The sequence below is a fragment of the Helicoverpa armigera genome, chromosome 16, assembly GCF_030705265.1.
Source record: "Helicoverpa armigera isolate CAAS_96S chromosome 16, ASM3070526v1, whole genome shotgun sequence".
Lineage (NCBI taxonomy): Eukaryota > Metazoa > Arthropoda > Insecta > Lepidoptera > Noctuidae > Helicoverpa > Helicoverpa armigera.
This window is the reverse complement of record NC_087135.1, coordinates 10,719,286-10,745,063: the sequence shown is the minus strand read 5'-3', so window position 1 is coordinate 10,745,063 and position 25,778 is coordinate 10,719,286. Positions and strand designations below refer to the sequence as shown.

Below are 25,778 nucleotides of genomic sequence, written 5' to 3'. Positions count from 1 at the left end.
AGAGGATCCTTATCTTTTATGAAAATAAGAGCTGGAACACAATTTGCAGCCATGACCTTGCCCGAACTCTGTAGAAAATTTATCCACTGTGTCTAACTAGATGGCGCTACTGACATGAAAAACAACAAAATATGTCACGCCCAAATATAACTAACTGATGCATAATTGCGTGTTCTTGTGAAATAGAAACATCTTTTCACCAATATCCTACCGCTTTTCAATTCATCACAAAGAAGAAATAGTTTTATTTGCGACTTTTCCTTTGCAATAATAAATGCAACAAGAAAATGACGTTTGTTATATTTGAAGCCCTGTTCAAATAAGAGAGTCACGATGTTTGTCTCTTTCACACAATTCAGCGGATCACATGCGTGCGACAGAGAACAAAGATATCGTTGCTTCGTTCGAAGTAGAACGGGCTTTCGTATCAGCTGACAACCAAAGCAAAACAGTCGGTGCGCGACCATCTTGTCAAAACTCTGAGTCGGTGACAACAAATAAATATTGTAAAATGTCCTAAATCGCTCTTAATGACATAACTATCTTATTGTATTTAATAAAGTATCGTGCATATTTCATGTTGGTGTTGTTTTCGCAGCAGTTACTATATATTTTACTCGATTTTTCGGGTTTGTGTTGCGTCAAATGACGTCATGTATGTGATTATACACGTATCGCGGCTGACGAGTTTGTAAGTATTTTCTTTTATTTCTGTGTTAATTTCATTAATTTTTAGTTGATGATGCGTAGTTTTCCATAAGTGCATGTTGTTTGTTTCATTCATGAATCAGTGGGAATCCGTGGGGCCCCTTCGGTTGTCCATACGCGTCAGTCACTGTTGGGTATGGATGCCCTTGAAAATTATGCAGCAAAAATCGCGTCGTTGCTGGGCCGATGGTTTATATATTCGAGAGCATAAGCAGAACATGGTTCCATTCATGATGTCGTTTATTTCTTAGTCGCCAAGATGCCTTCGCATTTTGCATGGCAACGAACGTCCGCGGACTTGACTAAAAATGGAACGCTCGACTCATAGAAAGTATTGTTCTTCAACATCGAAAGTGTGTTTTATATCTGTTTATCGGCACGATAACCCTTATAACACGAAAACATCATATTTTTCTCACTTTCCATTTCATTTATGTGTGGTATGTAGGTAGAATGCCAACAATAATGTGATGCCTGCATTCGGATAATTTATATCTGCATCGCAATCGGAAATATTTAACATCCCTACTCTCTATTTTTACATTAGCGATGTTTACGTGTTACTTGTTAATATAGCTTATTATTGTGGGCGTCACTCATACAATCATCCATGAATACCATGTTATTGGGTACTTCCCCATACAAGTTTATTCAAGTAACGCTATTCAACGCGAGTTATTTTTTTAGCTGTGTCGGTAGCTATAGAATATCTGTGTTATGTGTGGTTATGTGATGTCGATAAAGCGAAACTTAACATAAATATGTGTAAAGTGTACATACATGAATGTTCTGTGGCTATTAATAGCCGGTGTTGGTATCCGATCGGCTTTATTATTTTTAATTCCATCAACATAAAAGTACGTACTTTTTTTATTAGTTTATGATCACGTGCCGGCAAGTAACCGCGGTCGTTGTGCACACGACCTAATTCGTGTCTATGTTCTGAATCTTAGGTTTCGTTTGCACAGACGGACATGTTACTTTACGTAGGCTAGTAGGTGGGTAAGTATGTCGTAAGAACGTATTAAGTAATATTAAACTTAGAGCAATTTATAGATTTATTTTCTAAGCAAAGTGCTGATCTTTTTGTCCCCGAAATGCTATTCAAGCGTGCGAATTGTCGCTGCTACAGTTTTGTCTCGATCCATCAATTGCGGAGAATTAGTAAAAAACACATTTGGGTCACAACTTGGCGTCTCAGGTCATTAAAAACTGTTTAACAACAAGTTTTTTAACCATTGTTATTTATTACGTAAATATTACAAGATATGATGAAACTCTGATATCATTTGACACTCATACATTATATTTTTTTACATACCTATTTACTAACCTCTTGTGTACCTACGTAACTTTAATTTCAGTACCTACCCCTATCCAACTACGGTTTTAGTAAATTAGGTACCTAGGTAATTTAATTGAACTTCAGAAAAAATCATTCGACCTTTATTTTCGACCCTCTTTGCACTGAAATCTGAAATCAAAATCACTGCATTTTAAAAATACAGTGAATCGATTTCATACTTGAAGTTCTCTTATACCTAATTACTTACGCTAAAAAGTCGTGTCGATTTACTTACAGATGACCTTGACACGAGTGTATTAATGACCTTGGAGGTGACGTCAGGTGCATCAGTTCTCACGACGTACACATCCGACCTTACATTCGCTCTATTAATACCTACGACGAAAATTTCATAAGGGACATATCATTTTAGCAGTTAATTCTGGAAATGAAACGGACAAGAAAGGGACTCCTGTGCTTCCTCGAAAAAAAATCGGGGTTCAAGTTTTAAGCTGCGCAATGTAGATTCGTGACCTGTTTCACAGCATTATAAAAAAACATGGATCGTTAATCCATCTATGACCATAATTTATCCATACCAAATAGGTGCAGTGGTTTGTTTATCCTCCTCCTATAATTTCTACTTTCCAGTTCTTATGCAAAAATTTTCTTTTTGGGAGTGCACCTATTTTTTAGGTTTACCTTCATAAATTGAAGACCTTTTGGTCTATCTAGACTACGGTTTGTAAAACCAGCCAAACGGATCAGAAGCCGTTTTATCTAAACGGCTTAGCTGAAATCGTTCAGACAGCCTAGTCCAAAGTCTAACTAAGTCTCACGTTTGAGTTATTCCTCGAACTTTAAAAAAAAATGAAAATCATTCCTTCCATGACTGTAGTTCATTTAAATCTTGAAAAAACGTTGGCTGAATTACGGTTTTCTTTCCTCATTTATTCCAGTTTAAAATTTCGAAAGACGTCATTCATTCAGTCACTTTGTTTCATTGTATTTCTTCCATGGCCCGTTTTTCCTGTTTTGACTACCATGCCTTTAATAATTTTATAATGACCCAACAAACTTTTTAGATTTGCTGTTTTTAGGCTGGAGTTCTATCATTTGAAATCGCAACTATCATTCCATTGTGCCATGGAGTTGCTTGTCAATTTTCTGGTGATAACCACATCATCATTATCTGCCAATTACCGTCCACTGAGGTCCTCTACGTAGTCTCTCCCCCAGTGAGCGCTAACCATCTCTGTTCTGGGCAATCCGCATCTTTCCACTAGACCCCTTTAACTATTTTCTTCGTCTTGATTGAACTACATAATTCTATTTATAGATCCAATTTATGTTATAATAAACGAACCTACGAAACAACAAGCAACACTAATAATAGCGAACGTTTTCCTGTTAAGCGAAAACACCTTTTACTTTATGAAATGTAATATATTGATATATTTACTTGATTATAGGGTGACTGAGCCAACGGCCGTTGGTTGACATTTGGCAACCAGTTCCCAATACACTTTTTACAACTTTTACTTCTGTTCTAGTAAAGATTATCTATAGATTAGAGACTATAGAACAACATTGAGGAATTCGTAAATAAATTGTTGAATAGGCAAGCAATTTAGAAACAAAGTTGACATAATTGATTTCGATTAGGTCATTTTACAAGCATTAAAAAGACTCATTTTCTCGTTAATAACATCAGTTAGAACGCTGTTTCTCCAACAATTCATCATAAATAAACAATCAGTTGAGATATCCAACGACTGTTTCATTATTCAAGCGGCCAGTAACTTGGTTGCTTTAACTTTGGCTCTTGGCCCCTTTCTCGGAGAGTTGGCAGCTAATTTACCTTCTCTAATAATGTATGGGTATAAAGTGATCCTTTATTTACAATTACTTAGATCTTGAAGCTCATGCCTAAATCTCCGTATGTTTCCAAAATATAATTATAATATAATTAAATTTTCGACAAACCTAATCCAATTCGCCAATTTTTATTCCGCTATTACTACTTAGCATTTGCGTTAATTCTTCTTAGTTTATGTTAACTGTGGAGCCCTTGATGACATTCAAAACAATGTCCGATGTTGTGAAATGGTCTGGTAATAAATTGCGAAATTATTGTGAAATACCAAAGAGGGTGTACCCTAATCCATTTTTTCCTTGTCCTGCAATATGCTTCCTGCTTTAAATCCCTAAATTTTCACATCTAACTTTTGGGGACATTGGTACAAAAAAATAACTCCTGTTTCTCAGGCCTAAGCACAGTTCCATTGTTCGATATAATAATTATACCTGACCTTCACGAGTTCTTCAGATTTAAGCACGAAAACAAACGAATTATCTAATCGCGAGGTATTACATCATAATCATCAGCGGTTATGGTTATTGGCTCAAACATGGCTTCTCGTGTTAACTTTATTAGCAAACAGTCCCATGGGGAAGCTGCGAAACTGCATTGGCTTGTCGAATTTCGCGGATGATATGTGAAATTCGACAGTAACAATAACGATAGATTTATAGATAGATTATGCTTTATTGTACACCAAAACCAAGACCAATTATTAACACAGGAAATCACAAGACACAAATAAGAGTACAAAATTAAATGGCGGTTTTATCGCTAAACATATTTGGTCTTACTACAAAAACTTAAACATGTGTCAAACACTTGTCTAAAACAATTGTGGCTGCAAAATTGACCTTATTTCAACGTCATAATCTGTCATTTTTTTTTGGCAAGTGTTAAACTGACGTTTAAAAGTTTTTGTGGTAAGACGGATTATATCTGTAGTCATAATATCCATAAGCAGGTTAACCTAAAAAGGTATTCCCAAAACCAATACTTCATGGGGAGCAATTCCCACCTGTCATTGTTTACCAAAAAGCAGGCATTCGGTTCTCGTAATCCAATATTTCATCCCATGACACCCACTGAAATTGACAAGCTATTCTTAGCCAAGTTCGCGCAGAAATGGTTTACAGCAGTTTATTATCAAGACATGGCGTTTATTGCATACTAGTGGTGTCTGCAGCTCACTTCTATGCTAAAGGATTTAATGAAGCGCATACTAATGGCTTTCACCGCCTTTTTTGAGATCTATGTCAATCCAAAAATTCGTTTAAATGATATGGGCCCTCTCAACAACTTTTACTTTTTATCAGAATTACTAGAAGAATAATTTTACAGTGTAATTGTTAGTTATGCTTATGTATGTCTGTCTCCCTTCACCTTACTTTGCAATGGAAGACTATGTCGGTTATTGCACAATTTTGTTTAACAACTGTTGTGGCATGAGGAAAGCAGATCAAGAATCCTGAGATAACTATTGCTAATGATATCAAATTTTTAAAGCACACGTGTGATTAAAAATATTTAAATTTATATCTTTTGAGTGTTTGATGCAGTTGCATCATAGATCTTTGGCACAACATCTGCAATCTGCATAGCCATTCCATTAACAAAATATTTATGTCATGTAGTGTACAATCGAAATTATGACTCAAGTGCAGGAAAGCGTCATAACGTCTATGTTTAACTTGGCTATTAAGTTTTTTACATGGACATGTCTATTTTTGTCTATCATTTATTCGATGGCACAGCCGTTCTAATTTCTAACCGCAGCGGTACCACATATTACAATATGTGCTCCAGTTATGTTTGGGCGACAACCCCTTGTTAGCTGTACTCGATATTTGACCCAATTCCTGTAGACTGATATTGTTGAAGGCGTATCAAAAGATAAATATAATAGTGATGAAAACCTGCACTGTGTTATACTTATTCTTTATAGAAACATAGCATGCAAGTATTAGTTCATTCACTAAGAAATAAATTCGATGTAACCAACACTATGACTCAATCTGACGAAGGCGGTCATAATACAGACGATGTATTAGATCTTTGTAATGTAATTGGCAATTCTACCGATGACGGTCTTGGAAGTTCCCGTACAGAAGATCTAGAAATTCAATTCCTTAATAAGGTATAATTTGCGAACTATTGTGCAATGCTCGATAGAAATGCTGAGTTGCTTCTGTGCAAGCAAAAGTAAATCCTATCTTATCTGACGGGCAACTCATCGCAATCATATTAAGTGATTCATGTAGCAATGTATTTAAATTGGCGTTATCTGAAACCTTTATCGTTTCTGCTGTATTGTTAATTAATATGAGTCCGTATCATAATTTGCATGATCTCTCCCTCAGCGATCCCATCGAGATAACATATGGGTATTTTTAATCGAATTATGGGAGTATTACATTTTGATATCTCCTGCTTATATCTATCCAGTTGTATTTCCATCCATGGTACTATATTTCTTTGTCAATACCATAGCCTTTCTTACCATGGTCGATAACGCGATAAGAAAATTGTGATCTTCGAATGTAACAGGCAATTTACATTCAAAAAGAAACTGCATTGTGTATGCATAATGCGTTTCGTACATATATCTGTTTACAAAAGAGTACTTGACATAGATTGAACTCGTCTTGAGGAAGTATACGCTTCCTGTTCAACACTAATTTAATAAGCGATGCAGTACTTAGGAGAAAAGGAATTTCAAGTTGAATACAAAATGACGGTTTCTCGGCTCATAAGACCCACTCATTACCAAATAGATTTACATAAGCATGTAGTTAGCTTAAAAGGACCAAAGGTACTTACAGACATTACAATACCAGTCCTTAGTTAGAGACATTGTAAACAATACATTTTAATAAATGTAACGATTCAAAACAACTAACACACTTTCTTTTACTTAGTTAATGAACAATAAGCTAGTGAATCATCTACTGTTTACAGTGCAACGTCTTTTTAAAAAGTAACCGTTCTAAATGGACAATTGTAAAACTCAATGGACGGAAGCTTATGTAATTGGCTACTTAGTTACAATACAATAAGTATTATTTGTTTGTACGCTTTCGTTTAGTAGTCATAGATCCATAAGTGGGACAAGTTGTTGGTCCGAAAATAGTACCTTGGGCAACCCAGCAGTAAATGTAGCAAAATTCAAAATATTTTTTTATATTCAGAAATTTTGTTAAATCCTATGTTTAGTAACAAAAATCTGGAACGTTATAACACTGTAACGGATGTAATGGCTAACGACGGTGATAAAATTATAGTCAGTTATGTAAAATATTAGATACTTTTAAAAAGGCAAGTGGACTTCATACTTTACACTTTTACTTAGTGAGCCATGACCGAAAGTCATTCTTCAATAATTGCATATTACCACGAAAACTAAATTTTTTCTGCACCTTCAAAGAAGGTAGAAAAGATTTGAACCAGAAAAGAGTTAAAATGTCTTTTGCCCCATAAATGAGTTCCTAGAAAATCCCGCAACGGAAATTGATAAAGAGCCGCTTTTACACGCAAGGGATGAAAACTTCCTACAAATATTACGCTTGAAATTGTGTCCTGAAAAGGCTGTCGTAAAATTTTCCTCTTTGAACAACTTTTGAGAGAATTTCTTTATTATGAAGCTTTGCATTTTCGTTCTATTCGTACTCAAAGCAAGTTAATTGTCTTTTTAATTACAGCTACATATCATTATCCCACTAGACCGATATTGTGGTGGGAATACCCTTAGGAAATCCTTGATCTTCAGCCCTACATCACGATAGGAAAAAGGGTTGGAAATTCCGACTCGGACGTCGATAAAACTAATTCACAATTTTTCCTGAACAGTTATCGCTTAATTACACTGGTTAAAAACCATCCAAAAATTTTGAAGCAAGTCTGATTAACATGGTCTTTTTACCCATGTGTTTTTACTTTACATACCTAACTATACTTAGGTATATCAATTGTGAGACAATGATTCACGCTGTTTATATGAACGATTTTGTAAATGTAAAAGTATATGACCTGAACATGTCTGGCTTCAGACATAATTTTAAGTACGGTATTCGTATTGCAAATATTAAGATAGACTTAAAACTCCACTTTTACTTCGACGTTATGCGTCAATCAAGTCTTCAATAGACTGGACTTTATGACATGTTGACATGACTTGTTCAGAAAATTCAGTTAAGTTTCAGTCACGCCAAATTGAATTTCAGTGTCCAACAGCCTTCAGCTTGCCTGACTAAAAGCCTTCCTATTGCTACTCGATTACCCAACGCTATGAAATAACCCGGAGCTAGTGTTTAGTGTTTACTATGAAAAGGGATGCACCTGAATTTATCAGGAATTTGAATCCTATCTTACATCGAATTCGGATCGATCTGCAAATTGAAATGTGACCTAGTTTCATTGACAGCTGACGGTAGTTCGGATTTTCTCCTTTTACAACAATCATAGGGAATAATTTCAGTCTATTGCTGACCGCTGACGGATACGGTCCTATCTGTACCGCGCGTGCTATATTCAGGATCACTAAAGTGGATTTCTAAGTGATAGCCAGTGTATCTATCTTTACTCGTGCAGTGAGTAACACCAGTGAAGTGTGTGTTATCACTAAAATAATTAATTAACAATTAAGTTTATCACAAACAATTGTTACTTTGACAACGGGAAGATGGCGTCCATTCCTCCGAAGATTCGGAGACTCGTTGACGTAGGTAACTTGGCAGTTGATCATTTTTCTATCAACATTGTTGACAAACATGTTGTAAAAAGTCTAGTACTAATTGGTTATTAAGTACTACGTAGTGGGTAATTGTTTGGATGAATTTAAAGCCACGCTTGCGAGTGGTCTGTACTCCGATACAATGCACGTGTCGAGATTTAATTAGTTCAGTACAGTCAGCAGGATAATGTATGGCCTTTAGAATTTCCTTATTCATAAGACAATTACTGAGTCGTTCTTTTACCTATAACTCGGTATTTTTCTATCACTTTATAAATTTTATTATTTTCCTGACTGACGAAGTCATGTTTGATGATACCATAATATTTTTGTCCTGAATTTGGAACTAGTTAAACTTTCCTTATGTATGATACTTTTGGTCATAATTTCATCGATCCGCTGTGAAACCATAAAAAGTGATATTCGTATTAAAATAATATGTTAAATAGGAAAAAGTGTACACTAACGAAAATGTACATAATAAATACTGTTCATATAACACTGAAAGTAATTAATGAGGTATACATTTTAATTAACCGGGGGCAATGACATTTTGATAACTGAGCAACAGTTTATACCGAATACTAGGCTATTATTAGCATTCGAAGTATTTTTGTTTGTTGTTCAACCATTTTGTCACACCCGATTTCATTTCGCACCTTATGTAAGAAAAAGCAGTTAAATACTTGGCAATACTCATACCCTTTGCTTTCTTCCTATACATACCTACTCATTCATGTCTTAGAAAATAAAATCTTATCTAGAAAGGCTACACAGTCAATGTACTTTACGTATTCTCAAATCGCCAACACGCAATTAGCAAGTCTAGCAACTTTTCTTTCCTTCTCTGTACGAGAAGAGGTCTTTGCCCTACTGTAGAACAGTAACAGACTGCTTGCGTATGCGCACGATGTGTGACAAAACTGTACGAATCCCCTAAGGACCAATAACGGGCCCACCTTGGAATTCTGCTTAAAAAAAACATCAGTTTAACGTAAATAACAATGAGTTTCTAACAATAATTAATTATTACATAATTGATGATAATGAACTAATGGCCGTCCGTGCGCTTGCGCCACTCAAAATAAAATGGCGAATGTGCCAAGCGAATGTTTTGTAAACAAGTCTTATGCGCATGATAAGATTCCTTTAAACATGAAAACAGATTTGTTGACCTGATCTCTTGGGTGGAAGTGTATTGTTTTATGTCCATTGCTGATTAACTTACATGAGGGTATAAGCCATCACATTCTAATGAGTCAATGGAAATGATAATTGCGAACTTTTCAACTGTCTTTGTGTATTTGTCTGCAATGTTTGAAAAATCATGACTGAGTGACTAATTATTATTGTCTCTCTGATTCAAGAAGTACCAATACTCCGTTTTAATTATGAAATCCTTCCGATCAAGTTTCCGTGCAGTTGTCAATTTAATAAAATATGCACCAGGCTCGTTATTGGCTTACGAAGCTTCCAAATGACCTATATTGCCGAGTTAACATGCACGGGCCGGTTTCGAAAACAAAACAACCCCTCACGAAGTGTGTAAAATGGATCCTGGAGTTCTTTATTCCGGTGAAAAAAAGAAAATATTGGATGGAAGGGACGGTGTGACGAAAATTTATTTCAGGTTTGCAACTTCTTTGGGAATCTGTGTGTTTGTTTTTTGTTATTAATTCTAGTTTTGTAGTAGAGAAGGATGTTTCGGACAGAATAAAAAATGGCTTCCCGACTACATAAGTTGGGTTCAGTTTTCAGCCTTACTACGAGTAGATGCTACTGAATATTATTTCTAATCCGAAATACTTAACTAATATATAAAAATAGACACATCAAGATCATAGCCTAGATAAGTTCTCCTAACGTTATTGTTTCCTCATCCTAACCTAGGAAGAAATGATCGTAAACTAATGACAGTTATGTTTGCATGTATGTATACAGATAATGTAGTCTCAGAATAATAACATCGTTACCTGTCATTTGTTCAGCCTCCATCAGCATATGTTGGAAGCTATTATTTTAAGCTTATGGTTTGATATGACAAACCCATGAGAAAGTTCTAGAAAGTTTGTCGCAAGGAATAATGATGTGTGATTTGGTCTTAACTATCATCAAGTTTTTTCCCTAAATTCAACAAATTGAACTCATAGTGTCCTTTGTGAGTTGTAAATTAGCTACAAAAGGCGAGAACTATCTGATGTATATTTATTTATTAGATCATCGCTAGTGAACCTTTATTATAGGTATTGTAATCTATCTTGAGGCAAGTTTTATTGTTTATAATCTAAGGTGCTTACTGCTTAAGGTTATTTAGTCATGTTTTCCTTATCCATTCCTTTTGCTTTTTTACCTGACTAACAGTCTCCACTTTCCTCTATGTTACTTTTTTCTTCTATATCTTTACTATCTGCAGTTAATCCTGAATTTGGTCTTTCGAAGTCAAAGTCAAAGTCAAAGTCAAATCATTTATTTCATTTAGGCCTTTACAAGCACTTATGAACGTCAAAATTATAACTAAGTTTGATTCTAGTTGCCCATTCCAAAAGTAGCTTCCTATGGAGAAGAACGGGCAAGAAACTCCATGGTTACTCTTTTTAAAAATAATATAGTATTACAATTTGTATGTATTGATACATACAGTAAAAGCATGCGAAGATCATGTAGAATCGCAAAGACAAATGAGGATAAAGTGACAGTTAAAATGCTACATGGTGTTCACATTTACAAATTGGTTTATATTTTGGTACAAAGTTACAAACAAATAATCAAAAGATGAATACAATTTTATTTGCTGGTGTAATTTTAATTTGTTAATTAATTAGATATTGTCAGTATGTCCTATGGAGCAGGACCAGCATGTTCCCAAGCATTTTTATCTTGAATGTAATCTTCTAATTTATAATATGCTTGCTTACAAAGTGTGGCTTTTATATGAGTTTTAAACCGCATGTCATTTAGTTCCAGAATGTTGTCTGGTATTTTATTATAACATTTGACACAATATCCCATGAAAGATGTATGTACTTTAGATAATCTAAACTGCGGGATAGCTATCTTATTTTTATTTCTAGTGTTATAATTATGTCTATCACATATTTTTTCAAACAAATGTAAGTTTTTCCTAACATACATGATATTTTCATAAATAAATTGACAAGGTACGGTCATGATATTAATTTTTTTAAACAGTTCCCTAAGAGATTCACGACTACGTAAGTTGTACATAGCTCTGACAGCTCGCTTTTGCAAGATAAATATGCATTCAATGTCAGCAGCTCGTCCCCACAGCAGAATGCCGTACGACATGATGCTGTGGAAGTAACTAAAATATACCAGTCTAGCTGTTTCTACGTCCGCTAGCTGCCTCATCTTTCTAATAGCATAGGCGGCCGAGCTAAGACGACCCGCAAGAGATGTAATGTGGGGTCCCCACTGTAGTTTTTTGTCAAGAGTGATTCCCAGGAAAACTGTTTGATTTATAAATAAGTAGCAAGCGAAGTAGCATATACTTCACTGAAATATTCCTTTCATTCTTCTCAAACTTCCTCTATTAAATATCGAATCAATGGTGCCAATTACATCAATGAGGAACGAATCTGTATGTATGTGGTGACCTATATACAGTTCACAGGCATCAGGGTGTTGATGCTGTGGTTTCAGCGAAGCCTTTTCCTAGAATTGTAACCAGGCTACTTTTATGTGGTGCAAATCGATAATGTGTATGAGTTTATTTAGTTCATCTTAGCTGGAAAAAATAACAGTCCTTAAATGATCTTCGTCTTTGAGGGATTCATGAGAGTAGTTTAATTTATCGATTCCTATAGTCTGTTCATCGTCAGTTTTTCTTCAAACATCATTAGGAAATTCTATCAAATATTTTTCTAAATAATTTTTTGCTCTTCACTTCTAATGGAACCTGCTATTTTCCGCTATCAAACGCTTTACAGATACTGACATTCTAATTTTAGCTTACAACTAATATGAGCTATACAACTAACATCACATATTCAAGCAAACAACCCTAAAACACACGTGTTAGAGTTCAAAATCCCTTGTCATAAGTTTACATGCATCTTGATAATCGCATATAGTCTTTCATAAGATATTCAACCTTACTCGGTGGTGTTTAAGCATGAAATGGTTTGGCATGATGTTTGAACAAATTGTTAACTCAATTATTCATAGCTAGGCTTCCGCTCTGGTGGTTCCCGTTGGCTTAAGTAATAGAGATATTACTTAATTCTTAGACCTTGTAATGCTATCGACAATTGAAGACTGTTTGACGATTACTTTTATCCTCGATCCATTTTCCATTTTGACTTCGGAGATGGAATTTCCTTTAAAGCGTCAAATGTGTTTGACGAACGCATGACGTTTGATTGCAAGTTGTCGTCAAGCAATCTTCTATTACCAATTGCTTACTGTTGGCGTGCGTTTTTGTGGATAGTATTCCTAATAGTAATTCAGCTTTGTTACCATTGACACGTGTCGCAGTAAATACACAAATCTACACGTGTTTGTACAAAACTGCTTTATTGGAACTATTGTTTGTTTGTTTGTCATATTATCGACAACACACGCTTCATACACTAGGGGATTATTATCGCTGTACTCGTGTCAGGGATGTAATAATTATTATCATTTAGAAAAAAATATATATTTTGTGCTGAAAATCTGTGTTTTTAGTTATATTGTTTTATGTGATATGTTATTTAGCTTGTGTTCGTTCTAGTTTTGTAATTATGAGATTAATGCTAGAGTTACCTATCATCCCCACTATACAAATTAAATTTGACGTAAAAAGTGCACTACGAATGGTAGTGAAAATTCGCTACACGCTAGAAGACATTGTTTGGTTGAATGCACAAATATCAGGACATACTCCGGTCCGAGGTCCGATTTGAAAAATTCTTCCAGTGACAGATGGCCTATTTATCTAAGAAGATATAGGCTATGTGCGGACAAGTTCCCACGGATGGGTGGATGGGTAAATCAGTTTGTGAAAGCTAGTTTTAGATATGGAAAAAATAGAAGGTTTCAAAGAAAATAGAAACTTTCTTCACCAAGTCCATTATATATCGTAATAAAATAGGAAGTGTGGGTCACATTCCTCGCTGATTGTTGACCCCTACACTAGCTCGTTGTTTTAATATTTTGTTGATTGATAAGCGCGTGCGCACGCTCGCGATATGTTGCTACTTTTCCGGGTGACAACTGTTGTTCTGATGGGGTTTTACTTGGTAATTGATATTATTTGAGTATACAATGTTTGTATGTAAGTCGTACTAATTAAATGTAATTACTGCTATATGTTCTGCGTCGCTGCTTGGCAGGTAAAACTAAATTCATATATTATCTTGTCTTCTTATTATTTTTATGTATGGCTCCTTCGTTTATTTTCGAAGAATTTGCCAAAGTCAAGGTAGAAAATGACACTGTGAACGCATATATGTGCTCAGTATAAATATGATGTTTCTTCTTTCATAACGCAAGAAAGAGAACTTAAGTTCTTCAAAAAAAAATGTCGTGTTCAAGAATAATTACCCAGTAATTCATATGCGAAACAATGGGTCAACGCATAAAACGTCAGTACAATTCAGAAAAGTGTGACCTTGTTATTGCAAAATTGCAAAGATGGCTGCCGACCTCGACCTTGAAGCATTTTGACAGCCACGTCAATTGAATATGACAGACAACCAGAAAAAACAAACTATGAACACATAGATCAACTACCAAGTTATAAGTGCGTGCGTCGAAATGGGGAACTAAAATGAAAGGTACTAGATTTGACGTTTATTTGACAGCTGCCCTTTGCAGGTGGCGCCGCTACTGGGCGTAGATATATTTCTGTCAAATTTTTTGTGGCCCATCAACAATCAAAATCATATTTTGCTATGTAAAAAATGATGACTAATTCAACATAAAAATATCAGTATCGCCATGTTAATCTATAGTTTGTGCAGCGATTTTCCTCTTTCAAATGTCAAATCGATTCTTATTGCTTTTATCGGTTAACCATGCAATGATTATTTTAATGTTAAGATCATGAAGTCGTAACCTTTTTCTCAGTACTATAAAAACAACATACATTGGGACATAAACAAAAATGTAAGGTAAACTGGTCTTAATAACCTCATTAATTTGATTAATAGAGCTCCATCGTTAAGTAGCATAATATAATTAATCGTGTTCAGAATACTAAACACCCCCTCCTCTTTAGTAAGACATTACAGTGTTTGGTTGTATAATAGCTTCTTATTAATTCACTGTACGGTTGGCTTGCAGTCGCTTCTGTGGACTGCAGTTATCCGGTTGAATACTCTGCTAGCCAAACCAACCGTTCGTTGTTACGGTTCCGTGGTAACTGGTCTTGTGACTACGAGGGGGGGAGTAACCTTGCCTTTACAAACAAATTATGACAGAACATCGAACCTGTTTATGCGTGCAAGGTGTTTCTAATTATTGTGTTAAACGCGATATGCCCTGCTCAAAACTTGCAAAATTAGTGCAACGGAATAATTGAAGAATGGCAAAAAATGCATGCTTTCTGCTGCGCAAGCCCGTTGTTAAAATAGGCGCTAAATAGCTGTTCATTATTGGAGTCATTTATCTAGATAACGAGTTGAAAAGTGGATTTTTAATGCTATCGGTATTTTTCAGCGTTAAAAAGAAATAATCTACATTCTTGTCTAAACTGACGCCTTTCAACGACTAAGTCTGTGATGTAACCTAAATTCTTGCGATTCCACTCACTTTAAAAAGTCGAAAGCTTGGGTTTGCGCATGCGACCTGCGGTCCGTGCGCACGAGTTTTCACTTTCACGGGCCGTTGCCCCTTCGGCCAACCTCGGCATACTTCGGCTCATTGGGTCAAGGCTGTTCAGACGGGAATTTGATGTGATATCGAGACCTTCAGATTTGGGCCACGATGAGAATATTTAATAGAAAATTAAAGTTTTTTTGGCATCCCTTGTTTATGGATATAAGTCGCTTTAATGGTATTTATGGACCACTTAAAATTATTTATGATTTTGAACTCATTTTTTCCAGTCTGTAATACTTCAGATACAAAAACTGATAGTTAGCATGCTTGATTTCACTTGAACGTTGCTCCGTTCAACAATTCACTTTAGAGTTTGGTTTTAACAGTATCCTGGCTAATTCGCTTCAGCACGGAAAAAGAATATCGTGAACGCATAAATTAACACACATTCCTCGTCATCAGGGTTGCCTCGATCTTGTTCATAACGTAACGAAGACGTACTGACAACAGCTATTTTAGTTTTAAGGCAAATTCATTTTTGAAGTGGTTCGTTATCAAAAATTGTATGACGCCTAACACGATGGCTTAGTCTAGCAAGCAATTTCAATTTCGAGTAATCCGTGAGAGGGATTTCATTACATTTCTCTCTCTATCAAACGGGAATTTGGATTTAGGAATTGATCATGAATGAAACTTTAGAGAAACCTCAAATTGGCAGAGCTTGTTAGAAAATATGACAGAACAGTAAAAAGTCGACATAAACCCATGCATTTTGTGGCGTTGTTTATTCTTTCTGACATCCCTATTACCTCGTTATCGTTTTCAAACGCTCGCGTTGAATCATTTATGTATTAACCTAATTTTGGTACCTTCGATACTTACGAGGAGCGTCTGTCAATAATATAAATTGAACTGACTTGTAGCACGAATATTTACTAAATAATTTATGTATTAGGACCATTTTTTAATAGAATTTATTTCATGGTGGTGAATTAAGTAGTGGAGGGGTCCTTATTGGAACGTAAGAGTCACAATTAGACTTAAATCAGGGTAGAATATAAAACTCTGGGCATATGCGTTGTATGACCTTCCATACATCATACAGCAGAACCGCAAGTGTTACTTGACATTTATGATCATATTGGTGATAACTTCATCATTACATCGAGAAATGTGATAGAGCAAACCTACAAAAAATTTTAAACCCAAATGATAATTGAGTATAATTAGAACTGCCAGACAAGAGTTCATATATGATTAAAGAATACATTTCTGCAAAACGGATTCCCTAAAGTTTCACAGGGATCTTAGAATATTTGAAATGGTAGTTGCTTCATGTTAATTATTGATATTCAGACACTTGAGGGACTGAAAACTATCTAAGGCCTAGACCCCACGAAAGCGGATGGGAACGAAGCGGAGATGTTTTAAGCAACCAAAAGAATGGGACCATGGGTGGTCTGCCAAACCTTGTTGCTTGTTACCCTTACAGACCAGAGTTTCTCAATTAAGATCTATTCAGTATATAACTTCTGGAAATTATTTTTGCTCTACACAAACCTAACTAAATAGGATCTAAACCATTTAATATGAGCACGTTTTCCTGCACGCGTGGCCAAACTGTTTGTTCTGCTCCTCTTATTGTATTTATCTCAATACTCAGATAATAACAAGTTTATGTTAGACTATTGCAGATAAAAAATATGTTAGTATGTTTCGTTAATTTGTTTGTAGTATCGTGCCCGGATCTCTCTTAATTCTCTTAAAGTTCATCTTCACACATTGCTTATTTTTTTGTACTTCTTAACAATGGTTTTTTCCTGGTCTTGTTCAGAAAATTCCTATTGTTATACATACATACATACATGCATAGTATGTTACGTCATTTCTTTCAAAGAAATACCACGAAGCTGTTAACCGTTAATGAGGTTTTGAAGACCAATGAGTGCTCAGCCTAATTAAACCATAAGTTTGCCGTTTTTATGAAGGTTGACATCAGAAACTTGACCTGACCTCTTTGATGTTAGGAACATTTCCATAGTTGCCTAATTTTTCTAATTAGCACCGAAAATCTCTAAGTTCCAAAGAGAAAATCTAAAGGAGAACTCAGAACAGCGAAGTTCATACAAAAAATTGGCTAAAAAAACTTCCAACGGTTTTATTATCGTGTCGGCTAGCGATGTGAAGTGGGGTCGACCGCTTCAGCCCTATTGTGGCTCCGAGAGCCTGTCCTTCAAGCCGGATAAAAATCTGCGCAAAACATACAGCTTATTGCTTGCGATTATTAAGCTTGTGGTTTTAGAGGGTTGATAAATATGGATCTCTGATTGATCATGTTGTGTTCGGATGTTTAATTGATCAAGTTTTACTTTTAGACAGAACTGAAAGAAGTAATTTTATCTTACTTGATCAGGTTACATTAAAGCAGCCTATACCTGATCTATATCTTCTATATCTCGGGCAATATCGCAGCTATCATTTAATTAACAATATTCATCTTTGTCATAAACACCTAAATCTTCAAGTCTACCTACACCAAAAGATAACACAAAGATACGTCTACGAAAACAAAAAGTACTAAACAATAGCAAAGTTAGAGCGATCATCGACCTCTCGTTATCAGGTTGGGAAACTGCACTTGGCAAAGAAACGTGATATGGCTGATAACAGGTGATATGGTGGTACTGTGCTCGCTTTGTACCTGAATAAGTGCCTGATAAGGTGCGGTGCATGGTGCATCTAGCTGAAGGACTTTTATAAACTACTGGCTTACCTACTATTGTTATAATTATGCTGTGCCCGACAGGGTCCATAGTTGTGACATAAATTACCGGTACAACACAACATCATGGTACGAGTACACGAGGAATATTCTCTTTAGGTCCTTAACTTTTCAGATTAGTGCTTACCTAGATATGGATAGTGCTTACCTAAATTATAGCTGTGTCCCATGGGTTTGCAGATATCCTAATGAAATAGCTTCTAGCTGCGAGTAATACCTACTTCTATCTACATTTTTATCGAAACCCCTTCCATTTTAATGTGGAAGCGTAACAATCAAACTTACCTGCGAATTTATAAATTGAGGATCGTCTCTCGTTTTGGCTCTGTCATATGATAAAACAGTGTAATTGTGGTTATAGGTACCTATTATAACTGTTTAATGATCATAAATTCTTCTAAATGGCATGCTGTAAAGTTATAAAACTTATTTGTAGGATTAATATTAGGTACTAAATAGGTAGGTAAGTATGTACATGAATCACAATTATAGGTATTGGTAATTGTATAACCACCGACAGAACATTAACATCCATTTAACTGTAACTATTAATGTAATGTAAATAAAAATAACTATCGTTATCATTGAAACTAGTTTTGTTACATCACTACTTATAGCTCGTGGCGACCTCTTTCAAGTACAAATTCCGTTCGTTTCTAAATGGTTTCCAAGCACAATAATTCTTATTGAGTTTTAATTTGTCCGTTCTGTCTTCTATTACAAAAAAAAGGCCTGATCGATACTAATATCATAAAGCTGAAGAGTTTGTTTGCATTGATTTATTTCATTGATCTTCATTTATAAGATAGCCTGTTCATCGAAGGAGGGAGTTCCCACGAAACTGCTTATGGAAGCTAGTAAAATAGAGACGCGGGTGAAACTGCTAGTGAATGCTAATAAGTAACATAGGTACAATATTAATGCAATGCATTCTAAGCAATTTTATTTATCCCGGATATGCGACCAGCCGTTTAGCAGTTATGAAGCCACAAACAAAGGGCATCAAAATAAAACATCCGGATTTCGATGTCTGCTACAAATGACCTCGTCTGATATAAATATGTCCTTGATATTACAGATTATAATTTCAAACAGATGGTGTGCACTACTGAAATGTGCCACATAATAATATCTCTTCATAAATCACCTTTTTATAAAAATCGTGGCTGTGATGTGATGCCAAAATGTCGTCAATTTATTTTATTTTAATTTGGCCGTAGCTAATTGATTAAGTTGTGATTTATGCCGGCTATCTGATAAAATTCAAAAACAAAGTAAAGGAGCTAATGTTCAATGTAATTTCTATTATAATTGAATAATCAAAATCCCTATATAGAAGCCTCAGAGTAAGCATCTTTACGCAGTTCACCAGTCTCAAATTTTGGTACTGAGAATTTTCAATTAGCAATTTCCAGATTCAGACCATCTAAAATACTGTTCCAATTACTAAGAATGATAATACTTCATCACGAACCTATTTACATATTTCTATGCACTAATCATCTTCCTAATTTAATCCAAGACTTATTACAAAGTTGTGCCTTCCCACGGAATATGACAGGCATCTATTCCTAGACGATCGTAGGTGCAATTTATGCCTCATTACTAGAGTAAATGAATTAGTGACGTCATTGTAGTAGTATAGACTCAAAACGTTATGACACACCCAGAGTTAGCATAAGTAGATATTGATTTATTTTATGAAAGCTTACTAACTCCTACTGACCATTTCTCCTAATATCTGTAAATGTATGTAAGAGAAATGGCGTATGTTTTTGAGAAGTCAAGACAATTATATCTACATATAAGACCCTCAGGGGAAAATTGGGTTAGCATAAATCTTGTCATATACATACATGCAATTTTATCAGATGTCCATTAGTTAATAGGTACCATACCAACAAGCTAAGCACCCAAGATTTTTATACATCATCACCATCATAATAGCCTTCTTATCGTGCCATTGCTGGGCAGTGACCACCTCCCACAGAGGATTAGGCATTGACTCACCACGCTTCCTCATTGCGGGTTGCTAAGGTTTTTCCTATTGCGAGTATTTTAGAAGTAAAATGTTCCTTACGTATTGTTTCAGATAGTGTAACATGCATGACCAGGAGGGCGACGGGGAGCCGGCGCACCACGCGCGCCGCCCCATGAACGCGTTCCTTATCTTCTGCAAACGCCACCGCAGTGTTGTGCGCGATAAATATCCTAATCTTGAGAACAGGTCTGTAATTATCATTGTTTAACTATAATTCAAAGGTAACTGGAAAATCGATATACGGCTCATCATCCGAGCCTTTTTCCCAAGTATGTTAGGGTCGGCTCCCAGTCTAACCGCATGCAGCTGAGTACCAGTGTGCCACAAGGCAAGGAGGTTATTATAATTGTATTTCCAAGAGAACTCCCAAAGTTGTCTCTTATAAAGAAAGATACACGGTAGAGATAATCATTTTATACATGTTATTCTATTACTCATCAAATTTGATCAAATATTCCCATTTTCGCAACCTTGCTAAATCATTTTATAATGTCACTCTTGCGAAATCACTTGAAAATGGTGTTGTTTTGGACTACTGGACCTGGTTCAAATAGTTAATATTGTTTAACTGTAATAATCTAGATAAACTTCTCATCTGACATTAAAGAAAAAATCTAACATGCATTCAAACACTTCAAAGTCCATGTTCGATAAAACTGATTAGATACTTCAACTTTCAACAGTTTACACGACTTTACACTTAACAGTAATTATTACTTTCCAGGTCCATAACTAAGATCCTCGGCGAGTGGTGGGCCAACTTGGACAAAGATGAAAAGGCTTGCTACACAGGTCTTGCTAAACAGGTCAGTATCACTAAAGAGCATTAGATTATATATTTTAGTAGTTAGACAGTATATTTATCAGACTTTTTATCCCAACAGTACAAAGACGCCTTCTTCAGCGCTAATCCCGACTTCAAATGGTACAAGTTGCCTGCACCACCACTCCGCACGTTGTCCTCCCGGCCCAGAGAGTCCAATGACAAACCTGTCGAGTCCCCCAACAGCGACCACCACGACTCTGAACTCGAAAAAACAAACAACAACTCCACTAAAGTAGACTTCAACAAAAAGCCTAAAGATGAACCGCTAGAAGCTGAATCCAAACCACTTTCCATGTTCACGCCCGGAAAGCTGGCTGACGAAGCCCAAATGGGAGGCCTCAGCAGCCTCCTGGCCACTAAGACTGAAACTCAAACCACAAACCCTTATTACTCACCCCCATGCTTTAAGTTCAACGCGATCTCAACACCAAACGATTACAGATCTCATAACTTAATAGAAAGGGCCAAGGCGAAAGGTCACCCGAACGAGGACAGCATACGCGAGCTGCAGAACGCACTCACAGAGACCTCCAGGGTGTTCGAAGAAGACTTCCACGATGACAAGAAGAGGATATATTACGGCATACCTAACGACCAGTTCACCAACCAGGACGTCATAGACCAAATAGTTGATAAGAGATATTCTAAAGACGACGAGTTCGGGTATCAGAGGAACTGGTCCGACGACGAGAAGAACATGAGGTCTGGTAGATCGTGCAAAGGGAAGAGGTACCAGGAGTTCATGGCCGTTGGGGGGCTCATTGTCAACAAACGGCAAAAACGTGACTCGGACAAGCCAGACGAGAACTACAGCGCGACCTGCAGTTGGGAGCCTGGCAGTCAGCGGGACGACACGATGGACGACGAACCCAAACACAGCCCAGCGAACGACAAGCCGGCTGACAGCGACGACAAACTCGACACAGCCGACACGCCTGAACCCGACAATAATGCTAACAAAACATTCAAGGCTGCCGACTTTGACTTAGATGCTAAAATTAGAGCCCTGCCCTCACTTAGCTTAGAGAAATTCCAGCAAAAGAAGCGCGAAAACAAGCGCAAGAAGAAAACCATCAACTTGAAACCGAAAGCGTTGGAATCGTCGCAGATAGTCAATTCAGTTCCTAGGTCTATGCTGGAGGAGCGGCGGGAGAGGGAGATGGACCACTGGCGGGACACGGTGAGCGGCAGCCAGAAGCGCAAGCCGCGCAAGATCAGCATCACGCGGCTGGAGATCAACAGCCTGGTGTCGAGCGAGCCGCACGCCGGCAGCCCCGAGATGAAGATCGCGACGGAGGCGCCGCGTGCTCATGCCCTGCACCAGCCGCCGCACGTGGACCTGCTGGCGCTGGCCACGCTGGCCGAGGTGGCCTCCAACACCTCCAAGCTGGACGAGTCGGCGCTGGGCCACGCCGCCACGCCGCACCACGGCGACGCCAACGCTTCCATGGTATAACGGTACCTACCGACACCACTAGCCTTAACTAAATATTCCAAATATTATTTACTTTGTAATCAGATAATATTTATATATAGATCTAATTTTACATTGTACGCATAAAAATTAATATTATTGTACACTTTTAACTGTAGTTTTTATAACGTAGCTATAGAACTATTTATATTGAAAATAGAAAAAAAAGAAAAACTATATGTATACCTTATTTTAGTTACGTCGTTTAGGCTGCTAAATACTGCTTTGTTAGGACTAGAAAAAGTAAGAGTGATAGATTAATGTCCACACGAATAACAACAAAGCATAATGATTTTACTTATAGTAAGAAGAGATACAAATAAATTACAATTATGATATCTTAGGTGTTATCGAAGAGTCACGGGATTTGTCGACGCCATTTCATCACATCATAACGGTAATAAAATGCCAAACAAATAAGTCATTTTAAGATAAATGTAAACCTCATTACGTGTAAAGCTAGGTTACTTGAATCGCCTTAATAATTTAGAGATTAAAAAAAACTAAGACACCACATGCATAGACTGCATTGCATTTTTTAAGGTGACTTATTTCTCGTTTATTGCATACGTGCAATTATTATCATTTAAATATATATTATATTTATATTATACACAAGTGGCTGGAGTCACATGTTTTTGTATAAAGCGAATTTATCACAATTTATGGCAACTGGAGGAAGGAAATAAATGGAACATTGAAAAAGGCTGGGAATATTAGTTAAATTATATCAGTAGCATGTTTCAATATTCTTCGTTGACACAAATTAAATCGAATGTTTACTATAAAATGATTAATTACTATGACGAATTGTAAATACATCCTAATTTGGTTGCTTTGGCATATTTAAGTGGCCACTAATAAATCGTAAAATACGGGCCTTTTATAATATTACATCTATTGAGATAAGCCAAATTCGTCGAAGACCATTTTCTAATCATTCTTAATTATTGTTATGGTAACTTAAACGCAATTTAAAAAATTTCGCAGCCATTTTGGGACATGTCAGCAAAGAAAATCTATTCCCAGCCTATAATTGAGGCTTTTGTCAATCTATAGTAAAACTTAAAAGGAGTATCAGTATTGTATATCAATTCAATTAGCCAACTAGGAGATTGGTAAGGGCCTCAACAAAAAAATATTTTCAAAAAGTCTTTTTGGAAGATTTTATACTTACCAGAGGTTTAGTAACGACTCTATGGAAAAATCATTTGTAGTAAGGAAATGTGATGTTATTTATAATGAAGATGGAGCAATTGGCGAAAGAAAGTGATTGTAATTTTTGTAGTTGCCACATGAGGCCTCTGAATACCGGCCGCGTCACGCGAGTCAAACTCGCCAAACTTTTCTTTGTGATAAAATACTTTGACTAGTGTTGTTAGTTTTAAACTTAAAAATATATCATCATCGTTTCATAATTATTATTTAACGAATTTCAAAGAAAATAATTCATATGTCATACAAAAAAATCGAAAAAAATGTATATCGATAGAATCACCGAGGATGCGTGATTTGAGATGAAACTTGTCCCCATTAGGTACCTGAAATTTATCGAAAACATCATGAATTTCATGCGAAAAAAAAGCAAAAAAAAATACTAAGTGTATAAAATCATTTTGAAACAGTTTTTAAGTTAAAAATAAAATGTCAATATTAATGTAGTAGTTTACATGTTTTTAAGAACAGTGTTTCTCAAACTTTTGTTCTTGTTTATTTTTATAATGGATTTTAAGGGGTTTCTGTGATTTTATTCTATCTCCTATGTTAAGGTTGCCGGCGTGAAGATTTCGTTTGCAGGTCTAGTCTAGATTAGAGTTTATAATGAAAAAAATGATCAAGTACTAAATTCGAAAAGTGCACTTATATTTTTTAAAGTTACAAACGATGACACAAGCCATAATGTGACATGCTCATCCAAAGACCAAATGTATTTAGAATAGAAAAGCTAGGCTGTAGATATTGTATATGTAATATATAGGTGATATATAAAATATTATGTATAATAAATATCTTAACAACTCGTCAATATTGTGGCATTCCAAAATGTCGAAATTATCATGTTACTGTTTAATATTTGATTTGTTGCATTTTTTGTTTTTCAAACATTTTTATTTTCACATAGATTTTAAAACTAAATAATTGTTGATTTTTGTGTAAAGTTTAATTGATTGTTACGTTTTATTAGGAAGTGGTGAGCTTTGACGGTTCCTATACGAGATTTTAATGATGAGCTTTACAGGGCTTTACTATATCAATGAAATTAAATTAATACTACATAAATTACAGATTACATACTTATGAGAAATATATATTTTGCCTTGTCGAGATAGAGCCTTATTTTATATTTGAAAAATTAGTATTAAGGCTAATTGATGAGGGGCCAGTATCGGAAAAGGGAATTTAGTAATAATCACACAATTTTAAATCTATATATTATACCTTCACAAATATATTTATGGGAATGGTGAGATTAAAGGAAATCTCTGGAGTAAAACCTGTAGGATCCGATTTAAATAAATATGGTGCTGGAAGATCTGTATTAAATTATTTTAAGAAACAGTCCTCGGCATTGCCTGGGACAGTTAGTCAGAGTAGGTATTCTAACGGATTATTATCATTATTTTTAAGTCAATCGCAATCACTTTGTGCTATTATATATTAATATTTAAAAAAAATATCCTGAACAAACAGTACATTGTTGTAGCGCAAATGGATTGTTGATTTTGTTTCGGTACCGGAAATTTTTATGTATTTTGAGAAACACTGGTCTGCAATATTATAAGTTAGGGCATAATATGTCGGCACCCAAAGTGTTTACCTGTTCGGTTCCAAAGTATATTGTTGAATGTTTTGTTACAAACCGCGGTTCAATCTATATCCTTTTATTGTAGTAATAAAGTTTATTCATATTAACAATGGCTTTGTTTTATTGTGTTACGGACGCTCCCGATAGATAAATGAACAATTGACTGCGCAGATTTTAACTGAAGTCACGCAATTGGTAACTATGAATAATATTAATAATTTGCCTTGGATAGATACGTAATTAATCTGCATTTGGAATTATAACGGAGTATTTGGCAAGTTTCTCTTTGCCACGTCAAGAAGAAGACTCTTCAAACATATCCCTAAAAGTTGTTTGTTACGTCCACGCATGGTTAAATAGCTGTAACTCTGTAACTAATGAGGATATTTTATCAATTTTATTTTATTTGTATTGCCGTATGCATTCCTGCTATGTCCTACCCCTATAAACTCGCTAACTTCCCATATGTACCTCCTCCCTGTAGGAAGTCTTATATATTCTTGC

At 35.8% G+C, this 25,778-nt stretch overlaps 1 protein-coding gene across 4 annotated transcripts; it reads left to right on the top strand.

Annotated features, from left to right (window-relative positions):
• The first annotated feature begins 422 nt into the window (after nt 1-422).
• LOC110379562 (uncharacterized) lies at nt 423-25,384 on the top strand. Of its 4 annotated transcripts, none has more exons than XM_021339277.3 (4): nt 423-691; nt 20,220-20,354; nt 20,893-20,974; nt 21,053-25,384. In XM_021339277.3, the coding sequence occupies exons 2-4, from the start codon at nt 20,230-20,232 to the stop codon at nt 22,448-22,450; spliced, it is 1,605 nt and encodes a 534-aa protein (XP_021194952.2). In that variant the 5' UTR covers nt 423-691; nt 20,220-20,229; the 3' UTR covers nt 22,451-25,384. The 4 variants fall into 4 exon arrangements, with proteins under 4 accessions (XP_021194952.2, XP_049700169.1, XP_049700168.1 ...); XM_049844212.2 differs by lacking the exon at nt 423-691 and adding an exon at nt 1,403-1,565; XM_049844211.2 differs by lacking the exon at nt 423-691 and adding an exon at nt 8,343-8,571.
• Nucleotides 25,385-25,778: the final 394 nt, after the last annotated feature.